The 23,632-nt window shown below is 39.9% G+C and overlaps 1 protein-coding gene across 3 annotated transcripts; it reads right to left on the reverse strand.

Moving 5' to 3' along the window:
- Positions 1 to 1,194: 1,194 nt before the first annotated feature.
- On the reverse strand, positions 1,195 to 22,926 carry DDX59 (DEAD-box helicase 59). 3 transcript variants are annotated; one of them, XM_042976359.1, is made up of 8 exons: positions 22,667 to 22,926; positions 20,607 to 21,424; positions 19,267 to 19,434; positions 14,853 to 14,942; positions 8,444 to 8,695; positions 7,594 to 7,746; positions 6,974 to 7,102; positions 1,195 to 1,606 (listed from the first exon to the last, which is right to left on the reverse strand). In XM_042976359.1, the coding sequence occupies exons 2-8, from the start codon at positions 21,411 to 21,413 to the stop codon at positions 1,343 to 1,345; spliced, it is 1,863 nt and encodes a 620-aa protein (XP_042832293.1). In that variant the 5' UTR covers positions 21,414 to 21,424; positions 22,667 to 22,926; the 3' UTR covers positions 1,195 to 1,342. The 3 variants fall into 3 exon arrangements, with proteins under 3 accessions (XP_042832293.1, XP_042832294.1, XP_007086500.1); XM_042976360.1 differs by having other exon boundaries at positions 22,859 to 22,877; XM_007086438.3 differs by lacking the exon at positions 22,667 to 22,926 and adding an exon at positions 22,257 to 22,482.
- Positions 22,927 to 23,632: the final 706 nt, after the last annotated feature.

The raw sequence follows: 23,632 nt of genomic DNA on the forward strand, positions 1-23,632 counted from the left end.
AAAGAATGAAATCCGGCCATTTGCAGCAACGTGGATGGAACTTGAGGGTATTATGCTAAGTGAAATAAGTCAGTCAGAGAAAGACAGATATCATGTTTTCACTCATATGTAGATCTTGAAGACCATGGGGGAAGGGAAGGGGAAAAAATAGTTACAAACAGAGAGGGAGGGAGGCAAACCATAAGAGACTCTTTTTTTTTTTTTTTTTTTTAATTTTTTTTCAACGCTTTTTATTTTTTATTTTTGGGACAGAGAGACAGAGCATGAACGGGGGAGGGGCAGAGAGAGAGGGAGACACAGAATCGGAAACAGGCTCCAGGCTCCGAGCCATCAGCCCAGAGCCTGACGCGGGGCTCGAACTCACGGACCGCGAGATCGTGACCTGGCTGAAGTCGGACGCTTAACCGACTGCGCCACCCAGGCGCCCCCATAAGAGACTCTTAAATACAGAGAACAAACTGAGGGTGGATGGGGTGCAGGGGAAAGGGGAAAGTGGGTGATGGGCATTGAGGAGGGCACTTGTTGGGATGAGCACTGGGTGTTGTATGTGAGCCAATTTGACAGTAAGTTATATTAAAAAAAAATGTTTACCAAGCTGAAGGGAAAACCACTGAGAATAAAACATATTTCACACTGATCTTTTAAAGAAGCACCAATGAGGGGCGCCTGGGTGGCTCAGTCGGTTAAGCGGCCGACTTCGGCTCAGGTCATGATCTCGCGGTCTGTGAGTTCAAGCCCTGCATTGGGCTCTGTGCTGACAGCTCAGAGCCTGGAGCCTGTTTTGGATTCTGTGTCTCCCTCTCTCTGACCCTCCCCCGTTCATGCTCTGTCTCTCTCTGTCTCAAAAATAAATAAATGTTAAAAAAAAAAAATTAAAAAAAAAAAAAAAGAAGCACCAATCATTTCTTCCAGTTTCCATCATTTACTTTCTTCCTAACGTTCATTTATTCAACAATAACCCAAGTGCCAATGTGCCCGCAGCACACTGGGGACACTAAACGAAACTATCACCATTCTGAGTCTGACTGCTCGCTGTGCAGGTGTCCGGCTCTGACAGCAGCTCCAAGAGTATTGGGGGAAAAAAAAAAGGCTTTGTCTAGACAGAAAAAATTTTATTTTATTTAGCAATTCATTTTCCGATTTTTTTTTAATTTATGAGAGCTAAAGGGAAATAAATATAATACGGTGGTATAAATCTGATACTCAATTTAAAAAAATTTTAATTATGTTAAATTTTTTTTGCTTCATGTACATGTCCCATTGATTCAAACCATACAGTAATAAGATACAGAAATTTCATGGACAACATACACAATAAAAAATTGTTCAGTGGTATAACAAGTCATTTTTGAGAATTACTTTTATCATGTTTTCTAATAATGTCCATAAGATTAGCACCTGTAACCAGATCATTCTGTGTCTGTTTATCTTTCTGTTGTTCCTTTCTTTTCTGGTCATGAAGGTAAGGGGAGTTTAGTAACTGTGGGGGAAGAATGGATCCTGTGGGTTTTACTCTTTTTGCAATATCCCAGAAGAGTCTTTTTGAATTGTTATTGATGAAAGTAATCGCTGTTCCATTTTGACCTAATCTCCCCACTCTTCCAACCTGAAATGAAATGCAAAGGACATTTTCAAAATGTTCATATAAAACCTTAATGTCTCTTGCAAGAAAATTAAGATTAGTATTTAAAGAGGCTTTACTAAGATTAACGTTCATCATTCCCATAGCACTTTTTGTATTGTACATCTCAATGTATTTTGTGAAATCAATTTAGGTAGACTGCCACCAGCATCTTTTTAATGAAATAGCTCAAACAGAAAATACGAAAGTGATCACATATAATACCAGTAAGGATTGTTTGTGAACCCTGTGTTTCAGTTCCGGTATCTTGTGAGGGGGTGGCCAATGACATGAAGATGTTTCTTACTGTGGATAGGGGTAAGGTAAAAACTTTCTGAAAGCTACTGCTTTTAGAGCAAGAGGACTCTTTAGAGTACTTCAGTGCCTTGAAATGTGAGATTTAAGTGAACTCATTTTTGCATAAAGTTCTCATTTTGATAAAATTAAATGAACACAAAATTGTGATGGAAATACATGATAAGGAACAAAATTTACTTGTCTCCAAATATACTGAGAAACTCTTCAGAAGAAGGGGGTAAATACACAGTCATGGTCAATTTCTGCTCCTTAACTGAAATGTAGAACAAAGTCTATATTCAGAGTATTTAAATGATTAGATCGTTGCTGCCAATATATAGGACATTTTTAACGTTGTAAAAACAAAACAAAACATGGCCATCTATGGAATGAGACTGGGCACAAGAGAAGAAATGTTGCTTTATTTATGTTACTGAATTTTTCCAATAAAACTAAAAACTAATATAAAATATAGCTGCACTCATGTACTGGAAGAGAAGATTTGTGAATCATGTATCTGATAAGGATCTTCTAGAATATATAAATACCTTTTACAACTCAATAATAAAAGGACAACCCAATTAAAAATAGGCAAAGAATTTAAAGATATTTCTCCAAAGAAGATACACAAAGGGCCAGTAAGTACATGAAATGATATTCATTAGTCATTAGGGAAATGCAAATCAAAAGCACAAGGAGATATCACTTTATACCCATTAGCATGGTTATACTTAAAAACATAAATAACATAGGTGTTGATAAAGATGTGGAGAAACTGGAACCCTCATATATTGCTGGTGAGAATGTAAAATCATGAGGCCACATTGGAAAAGAGTCTAGCAGTTCCTCAACGTGTTACACACAAATTTACTATATGACCCAGCAATTCCATTCCTAGGTGTGTCCCCAACAGAAATGAAAATGAACATATGTTGGCAAGGATGTACAGAAAGAGTAATACCAGTACACTGTTGGTTGGAATGCAAATTGGTGTAGCCTCTGTGGGAAGCAGCATGGAGTTTCCTCAAAACATTGAAAATAGAATTACCATATGATCTAGTAATTCCACTACTGGGTATTTACCCAAAGAGCAGGAAAATACTAATTCAAAAAGATAATATGCACTCCAATGCTTATTGCAGCACTATTTAAATTTTTTTTAACATCTATTTATTTTTGAAAGACAGAGACAGAGACAGAGCATGAGTTGGGGAGGGGCAGAGAGAGAGAGGGAGACACAGAATCTGACGCAGGCTCCAGGTTCTGAGCTGTCAGCACAGAGCCCAATGCGGGGCTCAAACCCACAAACCTTGAGATCATGACCTGAGCTGAAGCCAGACACTTAACTGACTGAGCCCCCCAGGCGCCCCTGCAGCATTATTTACAATAGCCAAATTATGGAAGTAGTCCAAATGTTCATCCATACATGATACATGAATGGATAAAGAAGATGTGGTGTGTGTGTGTGTGTGTGTGTGTGTGTGTGTGTGTGTGTGTGTATAAAATGGAATATTATTCAGTCATAAAAAAGACTGAAATCTTGTCATTTGCAACAACATGGACCTAGAGAGTATAATGCTAAATGAAATAAGTCAGAGAAAGACAAATACCATGTGAGTTCACTCATATGTGTAATTTAAGAAACAAAACAAATGAACAAAGAAAAAAGGAGATAAACCAAAGAACAACTTTTAACCATAGAGAACAAACTGATGGTTACCAGAGCGGGGAAGGGAAAGGGTAAAATAAATGAAGGGAATTAAGAGTACACTTATCATGATGAGCACTGACTAAAGTACAGAATTGTTGAATTACTATATTGTATACCTGAAACTAATATAACACTGTATGTTAACTAGACTGGTATTAAAATAAAAGAAATGAAAACCTACATCCACATAAAAACTTGTACATGGGGCGCCTGGGTGGTTTAGTCGGTTAAGTGTCCGAGTTCAGCTCAGGTCATGATCTCATGGCTTGTGAGTTCAAGCCCCACGTCAGGCTCTGTGCTGACAGCTCAGAGCCTGGAGCCTGCTTCAGATTCTGTCTCCATCTCTCCCTCTCTGCCCCTCCCCTGCTCGTGCACTGTCTCTCTCTCAAATATAAATAAACATTAAAAAATTAAAAAAAAAAAACTTGTACATGGATACACACAGCATTATTCATAGCAAACAGAAAGTAGAAAAGTAGAAACATGCTAAATGTCTAGCAACTAATGAACAAAGAAAGGCAGTATATCTTTGGAATATAATGTAGCAATAAAAAATGTACAGATACATGCTACAACTTGAGTGAAACTTGAAAACACTGTGATAAGTGAAAAAAGGCAGAGAAGAGTACATACCTATGATTCCATTTATAGGAAATGTCTAGAAGAGATACATCTATAAAGACAGGCATAGAGTAGTGATTGCTTAAGGTGTGTGTGTGTGTGTGTGTCTTTGTGTGTGTGTGTGTGTGTGTGTGTGTGTGTGTGTGTGTGAGAGAGAGAGAGAGAGAGAGAGAAGGAATGGGGAATGACTGCTGAAGGGACAGGTATGGGGTTTCTTTTCAGGATAAAAATATTCTAAAATTGACTGTAGTAATGGCTGCACAACAATATGAATATGCTAAAAACCAGTAAATTGACTTTCAAGTGGTGAGTTGTATAGCATGGGAGTTCTATCAATTGAGACATAATTTATTCTGAGATATTTTATGCTGTAACATAAGCTGTTCAAGAACATAACTGCAATACTCTCTAGACTCTAAAAGCTGACTCAACAAATTCCAAATTATGTGCCCAGAAGTCCCTGCCCCCTAAGTTAAAAGCAAACACTTGGGAATACCTACTAGAATTTAAAATACACATATCCTTAAAAAACAATAATAAAAATAGAATAAAATAAAATAAAATACACATTCCTTTGACCTAGCAAGTCTCCTCCAAGTCTATTTTATAAATATACTGCATGAGAGAAACAACTGTATAGATGGATGTTCACTGCAGCATTATTTAACAACAGAATATTGGAAATATTTGATTATCCATCAAACTGTAAAGGATTTATTGAATTATGGTAATCCATACAATACACTACCATGTAGCAATGAAAATAGATCAAGCCCAATTGAAAGCAAGTAAAAACATTGGAAGAGTTTAGAACAGTGCCTGGCCATATAGTAAGCACTCCATACATATCAATATTTTTTAAATGGTACCTATTATGTGTGCTAATAAGGAAAGATGCCTAAGATATATTTAATAAAGAAAGCAAGGCATAGAACAGTTGGAGTAATGTGGTCCCATTTACGTAATAAGCGTAACATGGTACGCATATACATGTGTACTTGTGCATAAACATGCATTTTATAATTTCTGCACCATTAACTGTTGTAACCACTCAAAAATAGGAGGGTTACCTTACAGAGACTTATTTTTCACTTTATATCTTTCGTTATTTGTATTATTTTTTATTGTGTATATGTACCGTTCAATTACTGAAGCAAACAAACAAAACATACCCAGATTTAAGAACTAGAAAAGCAGAAGGATATGGGGCCATTCTGAGTAGAGGTTAGAAACTCTACATACTCAACACCCCCTGAGGCCATTGCTCGGGGTACACTGTGAATGTGAACGATAACTCATGAATAACTGAGAGCAATAGGGTTGACTTTGGGATAGCAAGAAAAAGTTACATAATTGTAATCAGCATGCTCTATTTAAGAAGCAGAGAAGCTTCTTAAGTATTTTAGTATTTTTAGAAAATTATTAAAAATTCAAAAGAAAATAAACTTCATTTATGTGAACAATCAACTCCTGTGTAATACTCAATTCCCTGATGCACAGGTAAATGAGGTGGGACCAAAGGGAGAGAAAGAGAGAGAGAGGCACTGCTATATTACTAAGTCTGAGTAAAAATAAAAGCAACAATGCATTAAAGGCACTAAAAGCGTTTCAGTGGGTGATCCAAGTAAATGTGGCATTCAGAGGTAATTCTAAGAACATTACAGAAAGGCTTTACTTGAAAAGTCTGTAAGTGATGCCGGAGAAGGAAGACAGGTAGCAGTCAGTGAGATAACACGACGCTAAGAGAAAGCTCTATTTCTGCTAGAAAGAAGAGCCTGCTGTTATCTTTGGCAGCAAAATAAACAAAACTTTAATAGGCGAAAGACTAGAACAAATAAGGATGTGAAGAAGAGATGAAGACAAGATTCCTAAAAAAACAAATACTTTAACGGATCAATTTTATTTCGGCCAGATAGACCAATTTAAAACAAAGCCTTTTCTTCCCCCTGATTATAAACGCTATTTAATATGCTCGCTAAGTAAGAAATAGAAAGGAAATTAAAAACAAAAACAAAAACCACTACTTAAAATTTTATTAAACTGATATTTTAGGTTATTTCCAATTGTTTAGAAAAAAATTTTTTTAATGTTTATTTTTGAGAGAGAGACAGAGTGTGAGCGGCATAGGGCCAGAGAGAGAGGGAGACACAGAAGCTGAAGCAGACTCCAGGCTCAGACCTGCCAGCACAGGGCCCAAGGCAGGGCTCAAACTCAAGAATCATGAGATCATGACCTGAGCCGAAGTCGGACGCTTAACTGACTGAGCCACCCAGGCGCCCCTCCAATTATTTTTTTAATCCATTTTAGGCACACATAGAGTTTTTAAAAACAAAATTTAGCTTATATACATGTATGTTTTAAAAGCAAAACTATATAAAGTTTATAAAATCTTTTTAGGTCTATGATAAAACTTATTTTTTCTTTTTTAGAATACTGTCTCACTTTTTTTCATTTATTTTATTTTAGAGAGAGAGAGCAAGCAAGCAGGGGAATGGGGCAGAAGGGGGGACAGAGAGAGAGAGAGAAAGAGAGAGAGAGAGAATCTTAAGTCCTGACTCAGGGCTTGATCCCACAACCCTGGGATCATGACCTGAGCCAAAATCAAGAGTCAGATGCTCAACCAAGCCACTCAGGCACCCCAAAACTTTTTATTTTTTAGTTACCACTCTATTGATAATGCCTTGCCCAAGAGAACTCAGGGAGGAAACATAAAATCTCTTTACCTGATGCACGTACTCATCCATACTTGAAGGCATATCGAAATTGACAACCAGCCTGACACTGATCAAGTCCAGGCCTCGTCCCAGGACTCCGGTGCTCACCACAACTTCATAGTCTCCTTCAAGTAATCCCTTCCCCGAAAAGCAACAAACTTCATTATTCAGAATTTATCTTATGTGGTTTTATCTAATTCAGATACCTTTTCTTCTTTTAATACTTTCTTCAACATTGTTGTTGCAGTATCTTTTCAGTAAGTAAAGGTCTTAGAATACCTGAGAAATCTGTGTGGTTTAAATTCTTCCCAACCACCCCCCGCCCAACCCCATCAAATGTTTTCTCTTAATGTACTCAAGCAAACCCTTTCCAAGGGTGAACTACTGCTCTGCCCCCGTCTAAACTGACCTGATTTCAGAAATGGTAGATTCTGAATTAGTAATCTATTTAGCAGATAACCCTGTAGGGAACAGGCTTATTGCTCCCAAGACACAGAAGCCTGAGCAAGAGGAACAATTAGCTGACAGTCACTGCTTGCCTGAAGTTCTTGAAGTCATTAAAAAAAGGTCGCTTTAAAAACCAGCTGGTAATAGGGGGTCCCTTGAAAACAGAATGCTGAGTGCCAAACCTTCAAAATGTTTTTCCTTTCTGTTTGTGACTTCTCCGAATGTATAGACACACTTTTTAGACCAGTGATTTTCTGCACTGCCTCACTCAGCAGATCTGCTCCCAGCTTGCAGTCCACAAATACTAACACTGGAGGCTTGAAGAGTTTCCTATCCTGAAAAACGAAAAACATATGTCTAAAATTACTCATACAACATAATTTACAATGGGAAGTTTTTCTGAAAGCATTAGTATAAGCTAGTTATCAACAGGCTTATAGAGGAAAAATGAGTGTTAAAATGAATGTTTTTTAAATATGCACAAACAGAAGCACAACAGTCTACTGCTGTTCATATTTCTCCAATACTTCATTAATATTGCAAAAATTATTTTAAAATTTTGAGTGCAATTTAAAATTTTAAATACTGTTCATAAGTAAATACAAACATATTTAACTTAATACCTTATTTATAAGTAACTGTGCAACACATATCACCCAGTTAACAAATTTCTGCTTAAACAAGTTACCGCTAAAAGATTCTATTTCCCAAGGACAGAATGATCAAGAAAGAACTTGTCTTTAACCCGATATATAAAACTACTAAAAATTTTTCAAACAAAAAATATTACTAAAGAATAGTCTTGATATTTAAACATCTTTCTATAATAGGGGGGAAAAAAGGGCAATTCTGCATCCATACAGTAAGCTTATATAAATAAATATTTATCTGATCCCACAGAATTGAGGTAAAGCAATTTAGTTATTAAGTATCTATACTAAATTCCCCAAAGGCTGCATCTAAAAATCACAATCTTAAGGACTGTGAAAAATGCAAACACAATCTACAAAACAGGGTTGCGCAACTACTCACATTTAAGATTTCAAACAATTTTTTCTTTTTGGCTGGTTCTTCTACCCACAAAATAATCTGGCGCACACTGGAACAAGGCAGGTTCTTTTCCCCAGTGATAATTCTCACAGGATTATGCAGAAGCTGGCTTCCTAGTTGTTCTATGCTAGCTGGAATTGTAGCTGAAACCAAAATGGTCTGACAATCATTAGGAACGTTTTCCAAAATGTCAAGCACTTGCTGTTGAAAGCCCATCTTTAACATGGTATCAGCCTAAAATAAAATCATTTTAAAGTTAGTCCTACTGGACATTAAAACCCTGGGCCACCCAAGGGAAAAACTGAAATGATTATGAACATGAAAAATTTAAAACTTTTACACAGAAGAATATACCACAATGTCAAAAGGTAAAGGATAAATTGGGAAAATACATATTTATATAAAATTATACATTGGGTAATTACAGGTTTTCAATGATATACAAGGTTTTTATGGCATTAACAGTGGCAAAAAAATGTATATATCCTAAATATCCACCAATAGGGGATTTAGTAAATAAATTATGGTAGATCCACATAATACAACCCTCTGCTATCATTAATTATGACTGGAAAGCCTTTTATTAAGTGATAATGAATCACTGCTAGCAAGAAAAAAGCAAAGTACAGAACACTATGTATAACATGATACCAGTTGTGTATACACTCAAGAAACTCAATTGTTGACTCTGGGGAGAAGGCTTGCAGGCTGTAGAAGGGGGTGCAATTTAATTCTTCATTTTATAGCTTCTTGCAAAGTTGTTTTTTTTTTTAACCATGGATGCATATTTATAATAAAATATTAAATAAGTAAAAACATTTACTGTTGGGGGCTTCCACTTCAGTATATACTCCTGTGTTGCCGGTCTTTAAAAACAATTTATGTATTACTAAGCAAACAGAAGGAAAAATATTAAGTTAAAGCTGCTTCAAAATAATAAAGATTAAGGCTATCTTGATTTTTAAATACAATCTAGCTATCTATAATTTTGAAAAATAAGTTATTTAACTATTTTAGAGTATTTAGACTAAGGCATTGTATTTTTAAGCGTCCACTAACATACTATTAAAGTATGAACACACATTTTAATATTCACTCTGTGACATTTAAAAATCTAAAATAATGATGATGGTCTGGGTTTGAACCTGACTCTACCTATGACCTTAAATTAACCAAGGTAACGAATGGCTGTAAGCCTCAGTTTTTCCTTTTACAAATGGGAATGATAATGGCAGCTACCCTATAAGGCTGCTATGAGCATTAATGAGGATATATTATGAGCATAAAATATATAAAACACTTGGGACCACGTTCACAGCATGGTAAGTCTCAATGTTTCAATTTACTATGAGACACAGAGCACGCGCACACCCATGCTATGTCTTGCAAATATCCCCTGCTTTTCTTCAATAATCCCACTAAGCCCCCCTCATCTCAGGAGATGGCCTTGCTTCCCCTGGTTCAGAAAATAGAGAGGCCATCAGAAATAAATTCGCTCAGTTTCTCTTCTCATCCAAGCTTCCCTGCATCTAATCTGTTTACACTAACACACCCCCAAATCCAGCTACTTCTTTCCAGCTCACATTTGTGAGACTCCTCCTCATCCTGTCACCCCCACACCAGAAGCCATCTACCTCAAGCATCCAGAATCTTCTAGAACATCAATCAGATCTGTTACTCCTCTGCTTAAACCCTCCAGTAATTCCCCATCACATGTAGAATAAAATCCAATTGTTAAGCACAGTCTTCCAGTTTTCATCCTCATCCACTTCTCTGACTTCATCGCCTACCATTCCCCCATCTCACGTCCCACGACCCTGCCACACCAGCCTTCTATCCCCAACTACCCCATGATCACTCCCACATCAGCTCCTGAACACTAGCTGGAGACTGATGGAAGCAGTCTTTCCTCCAGATGGATTTTTGTGTGGCTGGCTCCTTTTTGTTCAGATTTCAGCATCAAAGTCACTCAGAGAGCCCTCCTCCCATACCAAATTGAGAAAACCCCTGTTGTCTCTGTCACACTACCTGTGCACATACATCTGTCAGAGCTTATCTCACTTTCCATTGTATCCTCAAAACCAAGGACAGTGTCTAGCATGTAAAAAGCCCCAAAAATGCATCTGATAAACAAACAAGCATTCATCAAGTCTAAGCACTGAAAAAGCACTGTCAGGCAGTTCACTAGTCAGTGTGTCCCAAATCTCCCTAAAGAATCACCCAGAATGAGTTTTTAAATATTCCTGGACTCCAACTCAGACCTACTGAGTCAGCATATCCAAATAAGAGGTCTGGTCATTTATTACATTTGCTGAGTACACTGGGTAATTCTTACCATTAGGGAAACTTGGGCAAACACTGTGCTTGATTACTGGGATAAACCAAGGAACATAAAAGAAATTATAAAGTCTACATAGAGGTCAACAGAGCAGAGAGGAAAGAAGGCCTGAAGTCTATCTAGGGGACTGACAGAAGGTTCCAGAGCCACGGACACATAAAGGAAGAGCAGGTGGATGGGGTGGGAGAGAATTCTAGGCCAAAGAATAGGTAGGAAGACAGAGCAGATTTTCTAATTCCAAAAGAATTATCTTAGTTTTCATGCCTTTTCCTTTATCTTCATCGTCCTCTTAGAACAGAGACCTCTCTTTTCAGGGATATTACTTGTTCTCACTTCCTTCCTGGTCTCTCAAACTACACCATGTTTACAGACTCATCTTCAAACTCCATAAGCAGACACTTGGCCCCAGTCCTTGTCCCTCTCCAACCTTCCTCCCTTAGAGAAACCAGTGTGTCTCATGGATGCTAATGCACATTTCTCATATCCACACAGCATTTCATCCATCATTCACAAGAAATTCAACATTTCTAAAACCAAACTCAAATATTATTGCCAAGCTCCAACTCTTACCCACTTGCCCTTTACTTAAAATTAGAGGCACAACCAGCATTTATAGAGTCACGTCAACCACCTTCTTCTCCATCCTCTCTCATATTCAGTCATCAGAAGATTCATGAATGATTTACAGTGGTTCTCAGATGTCCTCATGACTCCCACTGCCTCCGCCCTGTCCCTGACCCTACTCACCTCTTGTCTGGGTTGCTAGCCACTCTGTCCCACAGATTCTTTCTTCTTTAATTTCTCTTGCACGGAGCAGCAGAATAACCTTGCTCAACCACCACTTTCCACTTGTGACACCCCAACTCAATAATTTTGAAAGCCTCATTGTTTCCCACATCAAATCCAAGATCTTCCTCCTCCCTTTCAAGGCCCTCTATAATTTGACCCCACCCTAACTACCCAACTTTACTTCCTATTATTTCTCAGGAAGAATGCTTCAAGCTGGTTGGTCTCTCAGTGCATGCACTTGGCCTTTCTGCCTCTGCCTATGTTAGCTTCTTCACCTGGAATACTGGATACATTCTCAAGTTTTCTAAATCCTTTTCCATCTGTGGACGACCAGGTCAAATCCCATTACCTCGGAGAGGCCATTTTTTACAGTGCCAATTCACACAATCTCTTATTTCTTTCTCTTGACCTTAATTGCACTGAAAAATTAGCATATCATACATAGTCCTGTTTTTTTTTTACTAACAGCTTATATCAGGTGTCAGCAAACTAAGGCTCTTGGGACAAACTCAGACCTCTGTGTGTTTCTGTAAACAGTTTTATGCGAACACAGTCATACCCATTTATTTACCTACTGTCTATGGTTGTACTGAACAGTTTCAACAGAGACCAAGTGGCCCCTGAAGCCTTAAATATTTACTATCTGGTCCTTTACGGCACGAGTTTGCCATTCCCTGGCCTACATTACACACTTTAGTACTTTGTATTTCAGTATATATGATAATGCTCTTGCTTAATTTCAAGTGTATATGTCTTTTTCTCCAATAAGGTTTCAGTACTTTGTAGGCCTGAATAGTATTTAAAATTTCTTTGTGATTCCATCCAAACTCATCTAGAGCTGGTCAATCTACATATAGGTCAGAAAGGAAAGAAGACCTAAAGTCTATCTGGGGGACTGATGGAAGGTTTCAGAGCCAAGGACTCTGAATAGCACTTCTATGCTGACTTCAGTTTCAGTACATGACCAATTATGTTGTTTACCAGCTCATTTCCTTAAATGCTGAGGAGCTGGGACAGAGGCTGCACATAACAAGCACTCAGTATAGGTTTGCTGAATGAATACTCCTTTTGTATTCTGAGCATAGCACTGAGGTGTCCTGTGAAACCCTATTAATTGGCAAAGATGGAAATGTCGTGAAGGGAAGCAAACAGGAATGGAAATTAACTTTAAAATCAATGTGATGATCCGTTTCTCAGGCTCATAAGATGGCAAGAACTTAACAACATGGGCTTATCAACAATGGGAAGCCCATTCATACTTGCAGGGTGGCAGTAAGTCTGATGATAATCCAATGCAATAAATCAGTTGAACCAAAAGGCACACCAGGAAAATGCTGACCTAGCAGCACCTTTTAAAGGACTGAGTAACAGTTCACAATAGCCAAGGTATGGAAACAACTTAAGTGTCCATCGGCAGATGAATGGATAAAGAAAATCTGGTGTATGTATACACAATGGACTATTATTCAGACTTAAACTTCTTACATTTTTAGTAACATGGATGGACCTGGAGGGCATTAAAGTAAGCTAGACAGAAAAAGACAAATACTGTATGATAGTACTTATATGTGCAATTTAAAAAAGTTCAACATGGGGCGCCTGGGTGGCTCAGTCGGTTAAGCGGCCGACTTCGGCCCAGGTCATGATCTTGCGGTCCGTGAGTTCGAGCCCCCCATCGGGCTCTGTGCTGACAGCTCAGAGCCTGGAGCCTGTTTCAGATCGTCTCCCTCTCTCTGACCCTCCCCCGGTCATGCTTTGTCTCTCTCTGTCTCAAAAATAAATAAACATTAAAAAAAATAAATAAATAAAAAATTAAAAAAGTTCAACATAAGAAAATAAAAGTCAAATTCATAGAAAGTAGTAGAAAAATGATTGCCAGGGGCTAGAGAGTGGGTGAAACAGGAAGAGGTTTAGGATAAAAGAGTAAAAACTTTTGGTTATAAAACAGGTAAGGTCTGACATGCACAATGTGGTTACCACAGTTGATTAACACTATACTGTATAACTGAAATTTGCTAAGGGAGTAGAACTTAAGTATTCTCACTGGAAAAAAAAAAGGTAAATATATAAGGGAAAAAAACAGAAAAAAAATAATAAAGGACTGAATAACATTATTTTACATTTTTACAGGACTTTTCAGTCTATGAGACATTTTCACAATGTCTGGAAGATTAAATGACTTGCCCAGCATCCCATAGTAGGTAGAGTAAAGGCTCAAATCCCAGTCTTGCGGTCTCATCCAGGTGTTCTTTCCACACCCCCTGGCACCCTACTGCTACTTACTGGGCCCCACAGAAGGCAGGCCAGGTTGCCATCACTGGTCAGCACTTGGACCCCACATCTGTGACCCCTGCTGGGCCTCTGCTCTGTTACTGCTGTTGGGACGTGTGTGAAGGCAGAAGTGCAATGCCCTGCAGGCAGAACCGGCACATGTCCAGCCTGGGCTGACACATGGTTTTGTGTCCTCATGCTTGTTCACATGGTGGAATATCAGCAGATACTAACATATTTATTTTATCTTGTAAGCAAACCAAAAATATAAAAATGCTTATCTGCTCTATGTACCACTGAAAATCACAACCACAAATGCCTATGACCACGTAGAAAAAAAATATAAAAGGTCATCCAATTAAGCACTCAGCTACTTCCAAAATCCCTGTTAATAGTTATTTGCCACTAATCCATTTATTTTTGTAGACAAATGATAGCCAGTGTCAAGTGTTTAAAAAACTTATCACTGAGAATACAGTAGCTGTTGGATTTGTGTTTTCTGTCAATTAGGAAAAGACAGCTAATTTTATTTATTAACGTGGTTTAATTTCAGTGCACTATACCTTAGGGTAGTTGCAATGCTACACAGGAACTAGCTTAAGAATGACCACTGCAATTAGGGGCTCCTGGGTGGCTCAGTTGGTTAAGCGTCTGACTTCGGCTCAGGTCACGATCTCGCGGTTTGTTGAGCTAGAGCCCCATGTGGAGCTCTGTGCTGACAGCTGAGAGCCTGGAGCCTGCTTTGGATTCTGTGTCTCCCTCTCTCTCTGCCCTTCCCTCACTTGAGTGTGCATACGCTCTCTCTCTCTCTCTCAAGAAAAATTTTTTAATTAAAAAAAAAAAAGAATGACCACTGCAATTTTAAAAAATCCCTAATTTTTTTTTCCTTTGGGGAGAAAATGCCTGAACACACAGTGAGATTATATAACTATAATGTATTTTTCATAAACTATATAAAATTATGTAACTAATGTTCTAAGTAACACTACTTACTTCATCTACTACTACAATTTTTATACCACGGAGTTCTACAGAGCTCTGTTTTATTATATCCAGAAGTCGCCCAGGAGTTGCAATGATAACCTGAATAAATGAGAAAAAGATAATAAATTAGATAATATTCCTTCCTTCCTTTATTCATTCTTTCTATGTATACTTACTGGGTGGCTAATATGTGCCAGTCACTGAGGTTAGGTACTCAGAATCAATGATGATTAAGTCAGACGTAGTCTCTGCTCTCATGAAACTTGTAACAAACACAAAGGAAGGATCAGATAAATACTCATGAGGTCAGTATGGTATGCAATAAACGGAGGCATCTGTCCAGTCCTCGCTAACATATAAGCTAAACCCTAACACAGAAGTAGTGAGAGCTAGCAAGGAGGACCAGGTGGAAGGAAAACATCCAAGAACCTTCCAAGGCCACAGAGGCTTCCACGAGGTAAAAAAGGGGAAGAAAGACTTGGATGAAGCTTGAAAGTAGGCAGAGACCAGACCAGGAAGGGCTCTGCAGGCAGGCTGACCGCTATTTGCCTCCGTAAACAAGTGCAAATCCCTAAACCCCTTTGGGCCTGCTATTTCGTTTTAAATTAAAAGGTTGGGCACAATGATTTCTAAAGTTGCTCAAGGCTCTTAACAGTTTTATAATAGTTGAAGGAGTAGTTAAAAGTAGGCGCTGTTTAGTCAAACTTCAGTAGGAGTCTTAGCTATAGCACTTAATAAATGGCGTGAGCCTCTGTTCTCACATTCATAAAATGGAAATGATAATTATTATAAAGATTAAATGAGACGGTGCCTGGCGAAAAGTCGAGTTACAAATGATCTAATAAATTCAATTGTATTCCACTTTTCAAGGACACAGCAACACAACGGCAAGCTCACAGAGAATGATAAAATTTCAGGGTTGTAAGGATCTGTATCCAGAGAGCTATAGAGCTCTGCTTGGTTTCTTCAGAAATACTGTAAGCATTTAAATCCATTTCAATTATTTTGAACTGAGTTCATCCCTTCTATTCCTCTCCCACTTTCCCGCATTCTGCCAGTTTGGAAGTTAGAAACTTTTTTTTTTTCCCATTCTTCTAGCGCTTCCCTTGAATTTTAACAAATATTTGTAATTTAATAAAATCTAAAATTAATTGACATATGTACCTTTTTCTTGAACAATCAAGGGCAATTGATTTACACCAATCACAACCTTTCTGCACTTATATGCTACATTTGGCCAGTATTTTCCTTCTTTTTTTTTTTTTTAAACCCACAAATTGTTCACGACTACTTTTTATTTGGTCAATATTTGTTTACACTTATCCATATGCTTAGTATTGTCTTTGCTCGCCATTCTTTCTTTGATCCTAAACCTTCCTTTCCAGAATCAGATTCTTTGTATGTGGAATATCTTAGTTTAATGATCCTTTAGATACTCTATTGGTAATAAACTCTCTCAGCTTTGTTCATCTGAAAAGGTGGCTATTTTGCCCTGGCTTTTGAAAGATCACTTTGTTGGACAGATTTTTTTCTTGAAATGTTTATTTATTTTTAGGAGAAACAGAGAGAAGGAGAGAGAACAAGCAGGGGAGGGGCAGAGAGAGAGGGAGACCAAGGATCGGAAGCAGGCTCTGCGCTGACAGCAGAGAGCCTGATGCAGGGCTGAAACCCCTGAACAGTGAGATCATGACCTGAACCAAAGTCAGATGCTTAACCAACTGAGCCACCCAGGTGCCCCTTGACAGACACATTTTCTCAGAGAGCATCTGTGAAAGACACAGCCCAGCATAGGGAGTGGGAGAGATAGGAGGGTGAGAAGGGGCCTCCATAGAAAGGTGGCCCTGCACAGGGTGTTGGTGGTCTCAGGGGGTGAAGAGGGCACAGGGTGGAGCCTAGTAAGAAGGCATCACTCTGTGGCAGTGGACAGAGATGAGGACAGGCAAGGGGTTACATAGAGGAGGATTGGTCAAGTAAACAAATATATAGAAGATAATGGGTAGCAAGTTTCTCACTGCCAGGGTTACAAACACGGAGACAGAAAACCCCAAAACAAATCTTGTTGTGTTTAATTAGAGTTGCAAGTATCGACATGAACTCATGGTCTCCGATAAATACAGATGCAGAATACCCAATTATGGAGTGATTCCCTCTCTCTATTCACTAAGAGGTCCTAGAAGCAATGATAACTCAATAGCAAAAGCCAACAGCAATGAGCCCAACCTAGAGCCCAGGTCTTGGTTTCTAAATACTATCCTGTAGCAAAAGGAATCATGGCAACTTGGAGAAAAGCATGATTCCAGGGCTGAGGCAAGGAAAGAACAATGGAAGCATGAACATCTTCTTCAGACAGAAAGAAACAAAGTGCTCAAAGAATGATGGGGATATAATAAAAGGACACAGAAGCCAACTTGACGGTGATTCCAATGCTCAAATTGGGGACTACTGGAGAATCAAAACAAATAATGGTAATAACAGATTATAATCCTTTCTTTTTTAATTCATTTTTTTTATTTTAGAGAGAGAGAGAAAGAGAGCAGAGGAGAGGGGTAGAGGGAGAGAAAGAAGCTTTTTTTTTTTAATGTTCATCTATTTTTGAGAAAGAGAGAGAGAGAGCAAGCACACATGCACAGTGGGGGAGGGGCAGAGAGAGAGGAGGACAGAGGATCCGAAGTGAGGTGGGCTCTGTGCTGACAGCAGTGAGCCCGATGTGGGGCTCAAACTCAAAAACTGTGAGATCATGACCTGAGCCGAAATCAAGAGTTGGATGTTCAACCGACTAAGCCACCCAGGTGCCCCCAGATTATAATCCTTTAAATGAAATAGGAAATCATGAGTCTATACTGATATAAGTATATACATATAATATATATATATATATATATATATATTATATGTATATATTATATGTATATACTTATATATTATGTAAGTATATATATGTATATATTATATGTATACATATATATAAAGAATAAGCTTGAAATGTGGTAAAGCACAAGAAATTTACAGTATGAAAATACTCCTCAAAATACAAAGGGAAAAATAAAACTTCACAGTTACTTTACAGGTAATATCACCAGTAAAAGGACAAACTGACATTATGTATCATCTACAAGGATGTAATGAAAAAAACAAAGCATCTCTTCTATGATATTCCTTTCAAACACGCGTAACTTGAATCTAAGCAATTGAGGGGCCTTCTTCAAACTAAGCAGTTCATAATCCTTTAAGTGTCAAGATCATGAAAAAAAAAAAAAAAAAGCAAAGACTGAAGAACTCTTCCAAACTGAAGGAGATGAAAGAGACATGACAACTAGATGCAAAATATGATTCTGAACTGGATTCTTGTGCTATTAGGAAAAAAAAAAAAAAGGTGATGGGACAATTAGTAAAACACGAATGGGGTCTGAAGAGTAGATGGCAGCAACATTAATTCCTGATGCATTCCAGTGTATCCATGTTAATTTCCTGATTCTATAACTGTATTGTGGTTACATGGGATAACCTCCTTCTCTGTAGGAATCACACTCTAGGGGCACCTGGCTGGCTCAATCAGTAAAGCATCCTACTCTTGATCTCAGGGTTGTGAAAGCCCCATGTTGGGCACAGAGCCTACTTAAAAAACAAAAAAGGAAATCACACTTTATAGTAGCTATGGATCCTTAGATAAATCCCATCTTTCTGAGATTCAACTTCTCAAACATAGAAGATGGGATATGCCAACCCACCTTCAAGAGCAAATGTGAAAACTGAATAGGATAATGCAGGTGAAAACATCCAACAGGATTTGGCATATGACAGACACTCAATAAATTGTGTCCCTTTCTGATAGAAACAAACTTAAGGGGCACCTGGGCAGCTCAGTCGGTTAAATGTCTTGATTTTAGCTCAGGTCAAGATCTCCTGGTTCACGGGTTCAAGCCCCGCATCTGACTCTAAACTCATAGTGTGGAGCCTGCTTGGGATTCTCTCCCCCACCCGCCGCCCCTCCCCTGCTCCCTCTCTCTCTTTCAAAAATAAATAAATAAACATTAAAAACAGTAAAAGATTTATTAAAAAAAAAAAAAACTTAAAAAAAATTAAGGCTTGCCTGGAATTTAAAGGCTAACCTAAGGGCACCTGGGTGGCTCAGACAGTTAAGTGTCCGACTCTTGGTTTCAGCTCAAGTCATGATCTCACAGTTCATGAGGTCCAGCCCTGCACTGGGCTCTTCACTGGCAGCACAGAGCCTGCTTGGGATCCTCTCTCTCCCTCTCTCTCTTGCCAGCCACCCCCTCAAAATAAATAAAGTTAAAAAAAAGGTTTAACCTAAAATCACATTCCTTAAGGGCAAAAAAATAAATAAATAAATAAACAGAACAACAACTAGCTCCCATATTGCTTACAATGCTTTTCAAAGGCATTTTACCAAATCGGTGCTCACCTTAACATGTTGTCGCAAACGATAAAGCTGTGGAGGTAAGGGTAAGCCCCCTACCAGAAGCACAGTTTTCATGCGTGGCAGACCACTCATCAATTCTTTAGCTTGGCTCTCTATCTGAATGGCTAATTCTCTTGTTGGCGTAAGAATGAGTGCAGATGGAGTTTTGCTCTGCAAAGATGGGAAAAACAAGTCTAAAAGCACTGGCAATTAATTCCTGCAGATGTGGACTAAATCTTCAAAGTGATTCTAGGAACGGTCCAACCCAACTGGATATGAACCCTCCTGCCTTCTGTTCATTGCAGACGTTCTCTCCAAAAACCGTTGCAAATTGAACCCATTTCTATCGCTTCTCGGCCTTTTGGCTGAGATCAAGTGTAAATTGAACCCATTTCTTATAAAACACAGACATACAATGAAAAATCAAAACTGGGGCCAGGGAAGAGCACCCACAATAACCAAGGTGGGAAAACCGAAAGTTTGCTCCCAGTCAAATGGACTCTGCAATCTCCAGCCATGCTCCTCTGAAGAGAAAACCATGAAGATCTGGTTAAAGCTTGGCATCCCACCCTTGGCTCTCCTATGGATTCACTTACTGTTACAAATGTCCTATTTCCTGCACTATAGCTCTGTTTTGGACATCCAGTGAGTTTTACCTATATTTTAAACGTGAGGTGCTTTCTTTTATTTTTTCCTCACATTATCTTCTACAATTCTTAGTTTTCCAAATTTTCCTCCTTTACCTCTCCTCTCTTTGCCTACATTTTGCACTGGTTTCCCTTCCTGCCCTACTGCAGACCCCACAAATTCAATAGTACTTGGTAAACATTGTGGTTAAAGTAATTATGTGTGTGTGTGGGGGGGGGGTGCTTTATACACTATAAACTCACAAGTAAAGTAAGGCAGCATTATTTTAAGATGAACCACGAATCACATTTAAGGGTAGCTTTTGAACTCTACGATAGCGTTCTAACTTTGGTATAAATCAGTTTTTTCAAAACACAAAATCCAAGGAGGCTAAATGGACACAAAAATTGCAGGTCACCCAGTCAGCAGCATTTCTTTCCCCAGAGCAAAAGTTTACTTCTTGAATAGAAAATCTGTTGAAGATATTTTGTAAGGAAGGCAATTTTTAAGACCTTCAAGGAAAAGATCTTTGGTCCAATCTAATAAAAGGAAAATTCCCTAAAATTATGTTCTTCATACAAACTACCATCAGAAGCAAAATCACTAAGAGCACTAACGACTAAGATTATAGTTCAGTTTGCAGCTTTAATGTAATTAAGGCTGAAACTTGGTATATACCTGACTTGCTTCTGAGAGTAACACATGTGAACTCTTACCTCACATAAAGCTCGAGTGATAACAGGAAGAAGAAAAGCGGCTGTTTTTCCTGAGCCAGTATCCGCACTGGCCAGAATGTCTCTTCCCAGGAGTCCTACAGGAATCATCTGCATTTGGATGGGGGTTGGAACTTCATAGCCCGATTTCTTCAAGTTGAGATTTAAGGCCTCAGGGAAACCACAATGCTCGAAGTCAATAATAGGTCTGGTGACATCTTGCCCTTGAACTACAATTCCTAGCTGCCGTTTAAGATTTTCAATCTGGTCTTCCTGAAGGTTCAAAATAAAGGGGTGCTCTTTATAGACATAAAAAGCATTAAGTGGAGCCTCGGGCTCAGAATCAGCTTTCTGAGGACTGCTGAGTTTTAATCTCTCTTCCTTTTCCTTTACTTGTAGAAGATGTTTGGCTTTACACTCCAAACTACACACATCTTCGTCTGTCTTATCACATATATACTCTCCGTAACGACCACAAACAACACAGACAGGTTCTCCAGGTTCTGCCCAGCGCTGTGTTTTGGAAAATGACTTTACAGGCTCTTCAGAAAGATCGCTATCCTTTGCGTCCTGCTCAGGTCCAACCAAACAAACCTCAGCCAACTGGCCAGCTGTGCTGGGGAAAGGGCATGGTTCTGTGCTGGGCCTGTCTGACGTCGTGGCTTCTTTTGTAACTAAAGCATCAGTTGAATCATCTCTGCCTTCATCCAGCTGAAGGTCTTCTGCATCTGATTTAATTTTCTTAGCTGCACAACTTTTGCTGTCATCATTAGCATTCCTCTTGATTTTTAGAGATCTTGGAACAAACATCCTCTGATATTCTGTTGAGGAAATTATATAATGAGATTTATTTAACCCTCAATGAAGAATAAAATTCACATATAAAGTATGGTTATCTTGCAGTCAGCCTAGTGTCCCTGGGCTTTGCCTGAAAGGAATAGAAGAAGGCATCATGACACTACTTACAGCAAGCTTTTCTGCCATTCATCAATTTCCTCTGGTGAAAACAAACAGACAGCCCTTTTCCTTACACATGGGAGTGGTGAAACTTTGCACACTGCTTAGCACAGCCTTGTGCATACTGCCTGCTTCTGTTTACTGGCTACTTGCACTTTGAAATACCAAATATTACAGAAATTCTGGAGTAAATCCTTTTATTACGTTTTCACAAAACAGGAGAAACACTTCACAGCTGGAATCTCGAAAATCAAAACCACAAGGCATAGAGAAAAAATGCTATTTTGATGTAATAAGTAACCCGTATGTATTGCTATGTTCCACAGTGCTTAGCGCTTCAAGACCTGTTAACCTGATCTTCACAAGCTTGGAAAGTAGGTTAGCACCACCGCCCCCCCCCCGGACATATATAGATATTTATTATGCTGTATTATGTATTCTATTATAATTTTTCACATGAGGAAACTTGGCCAGCTAGAGATTAAGTGGCTTGTCCAAGCTCACACCATTCTCAAGTGTTAGAACCCAGGCATTCTAGCTCCAGAGTGCAAGCTCTCAACCACTGCTATGCCGATCTCCACCAAAAATGTTTTTGCAAAATGACTGTGGGCTGTGAAACAAGGCTTTTAACCTAATTTTGAGCCTATTAAATATACTAAAACACCTTTCTCAAAAAAAATTCTTAGGATAAGTTACCAGATTCAATTTTTCCAGAAAAATTCCAACAAAAATGCAACTGAAGGTCTAGAATTACTATCCCAAGTCTCCGCGAATGTCAAGGAGGTGGGGAGAGGGACGGCTCTGTGTCGGCAGGGAAGAGCTTGGAACTCAAGGTCCTCAAATGGCGAAACGGAACCGGCTCCGGCAGGGCGCGGGGAGCGGCGCGGCTTCCCAGTCGCCGGATCCCTCCCGGGGCGCGCTCCCAGACCCTCCCCTCGGGCGTTGCCCCTCACCCCCGCCCCGCAGCCCAGCACCCAAAGGCGCACGCACGTCACGGCGCTGCTAGGAGACGGGGAGGGCGGGGCGCCGGATTCCGGCCGGAGGCCCGGGACCCCGCGACTGCAAGGGTGGGAGGGGGACTGTGTACGGGGTGGGGGGGATCCTACCGCCGCGGCCTAGCGCCCCGCGTCCCAGAGGCAAGGGAGCACGACGGGAAGGAGGGCCGAGCGGCCGGGGCCGGCGGCGCGCTCACTCGCGCAGGCCTGGGGCGCGTCCGCTCCCGCTCGGGGCCGCCTTCCCCCTCCAGGCGCTGGGCCCAGTTTCCTGCCGACAAGCCTGGACCCGCTCGGCCACACTACGGTTAGGAAAGGCCGTGCGGAGCGCAGAATCCACTTCTCCGGGTTTTGGAAGGAGGCCGCGGCGCGCCTTAGCGCGGCGGGGAAGGCGGGGCTACCGCGGGAGGCGGAGCTTGGCTTGTAGCTGAGGGGGGCGGGAGGAACGAGGGAGGGGCGGGGACTGGGAAGTTCCGCGCCTTTCCTTGCCCTTCCCGGTTCCCGGCTGCTGGTAAACTTCGGAGCGTGGCTGGAGCTGGCCAAGTTCTGCAGGGCGGGGCGGGTTTGGGGATCCTCTTGGAAGAATTTACGTAATCGAGTGGGCCAGGACTGGTGAAAAACAGTTAGACCGCCCGGAAAGACTGAAGCGGGTGGCGCGGGGGCCTGGTACGCTTAGAAAGTGGGAAGTCTGAGTGTAAAAGGGAGGGGCAGAGGCCCCAGAGGCCTGAAAACCCGTTCTGCTTTTAGCTGGCAAAAAAACTCTAAAACTAAATGGAGTAAGTTTAACATGATGTATTTGATACGCTGGATAATATTTCCATACTACCACACCCCACCCATCACCAAACAGAAAATAACACAAGTCACGGTTTTGGTCCCCATGGATTGCCATTTCTCTGCTTTGCTAGACTCTGGAGCCACATGCCCCCCGCAGCTGGTAGTTAGTTAAAAGATCGTGATGCGGAGAAAGCAGGGGGGAAGGAAGGAGGAAAGCCAAGTTTGCCGACTTCAACATTTTTCTTACCTATTCAGAAATACTTTCAACCTAATGTTTGGTGCATACAAAATAGCATTTTGAGC

The sequence above is a fragment of the Panthera tigris genome, chromosome F3, assembly GCF_018350195.1.
Source record: "Panthera tigris isolate Pti1 chromosome F3, P.tigris_Pti1_mat1.1, whole genome shotgun sequence".
Taxonomy (NCBI): Eukaryota; Metazoa; Chordata; class Mammalia; order Carnivora; family Felidae; genus Panthera; species Panthera tigris.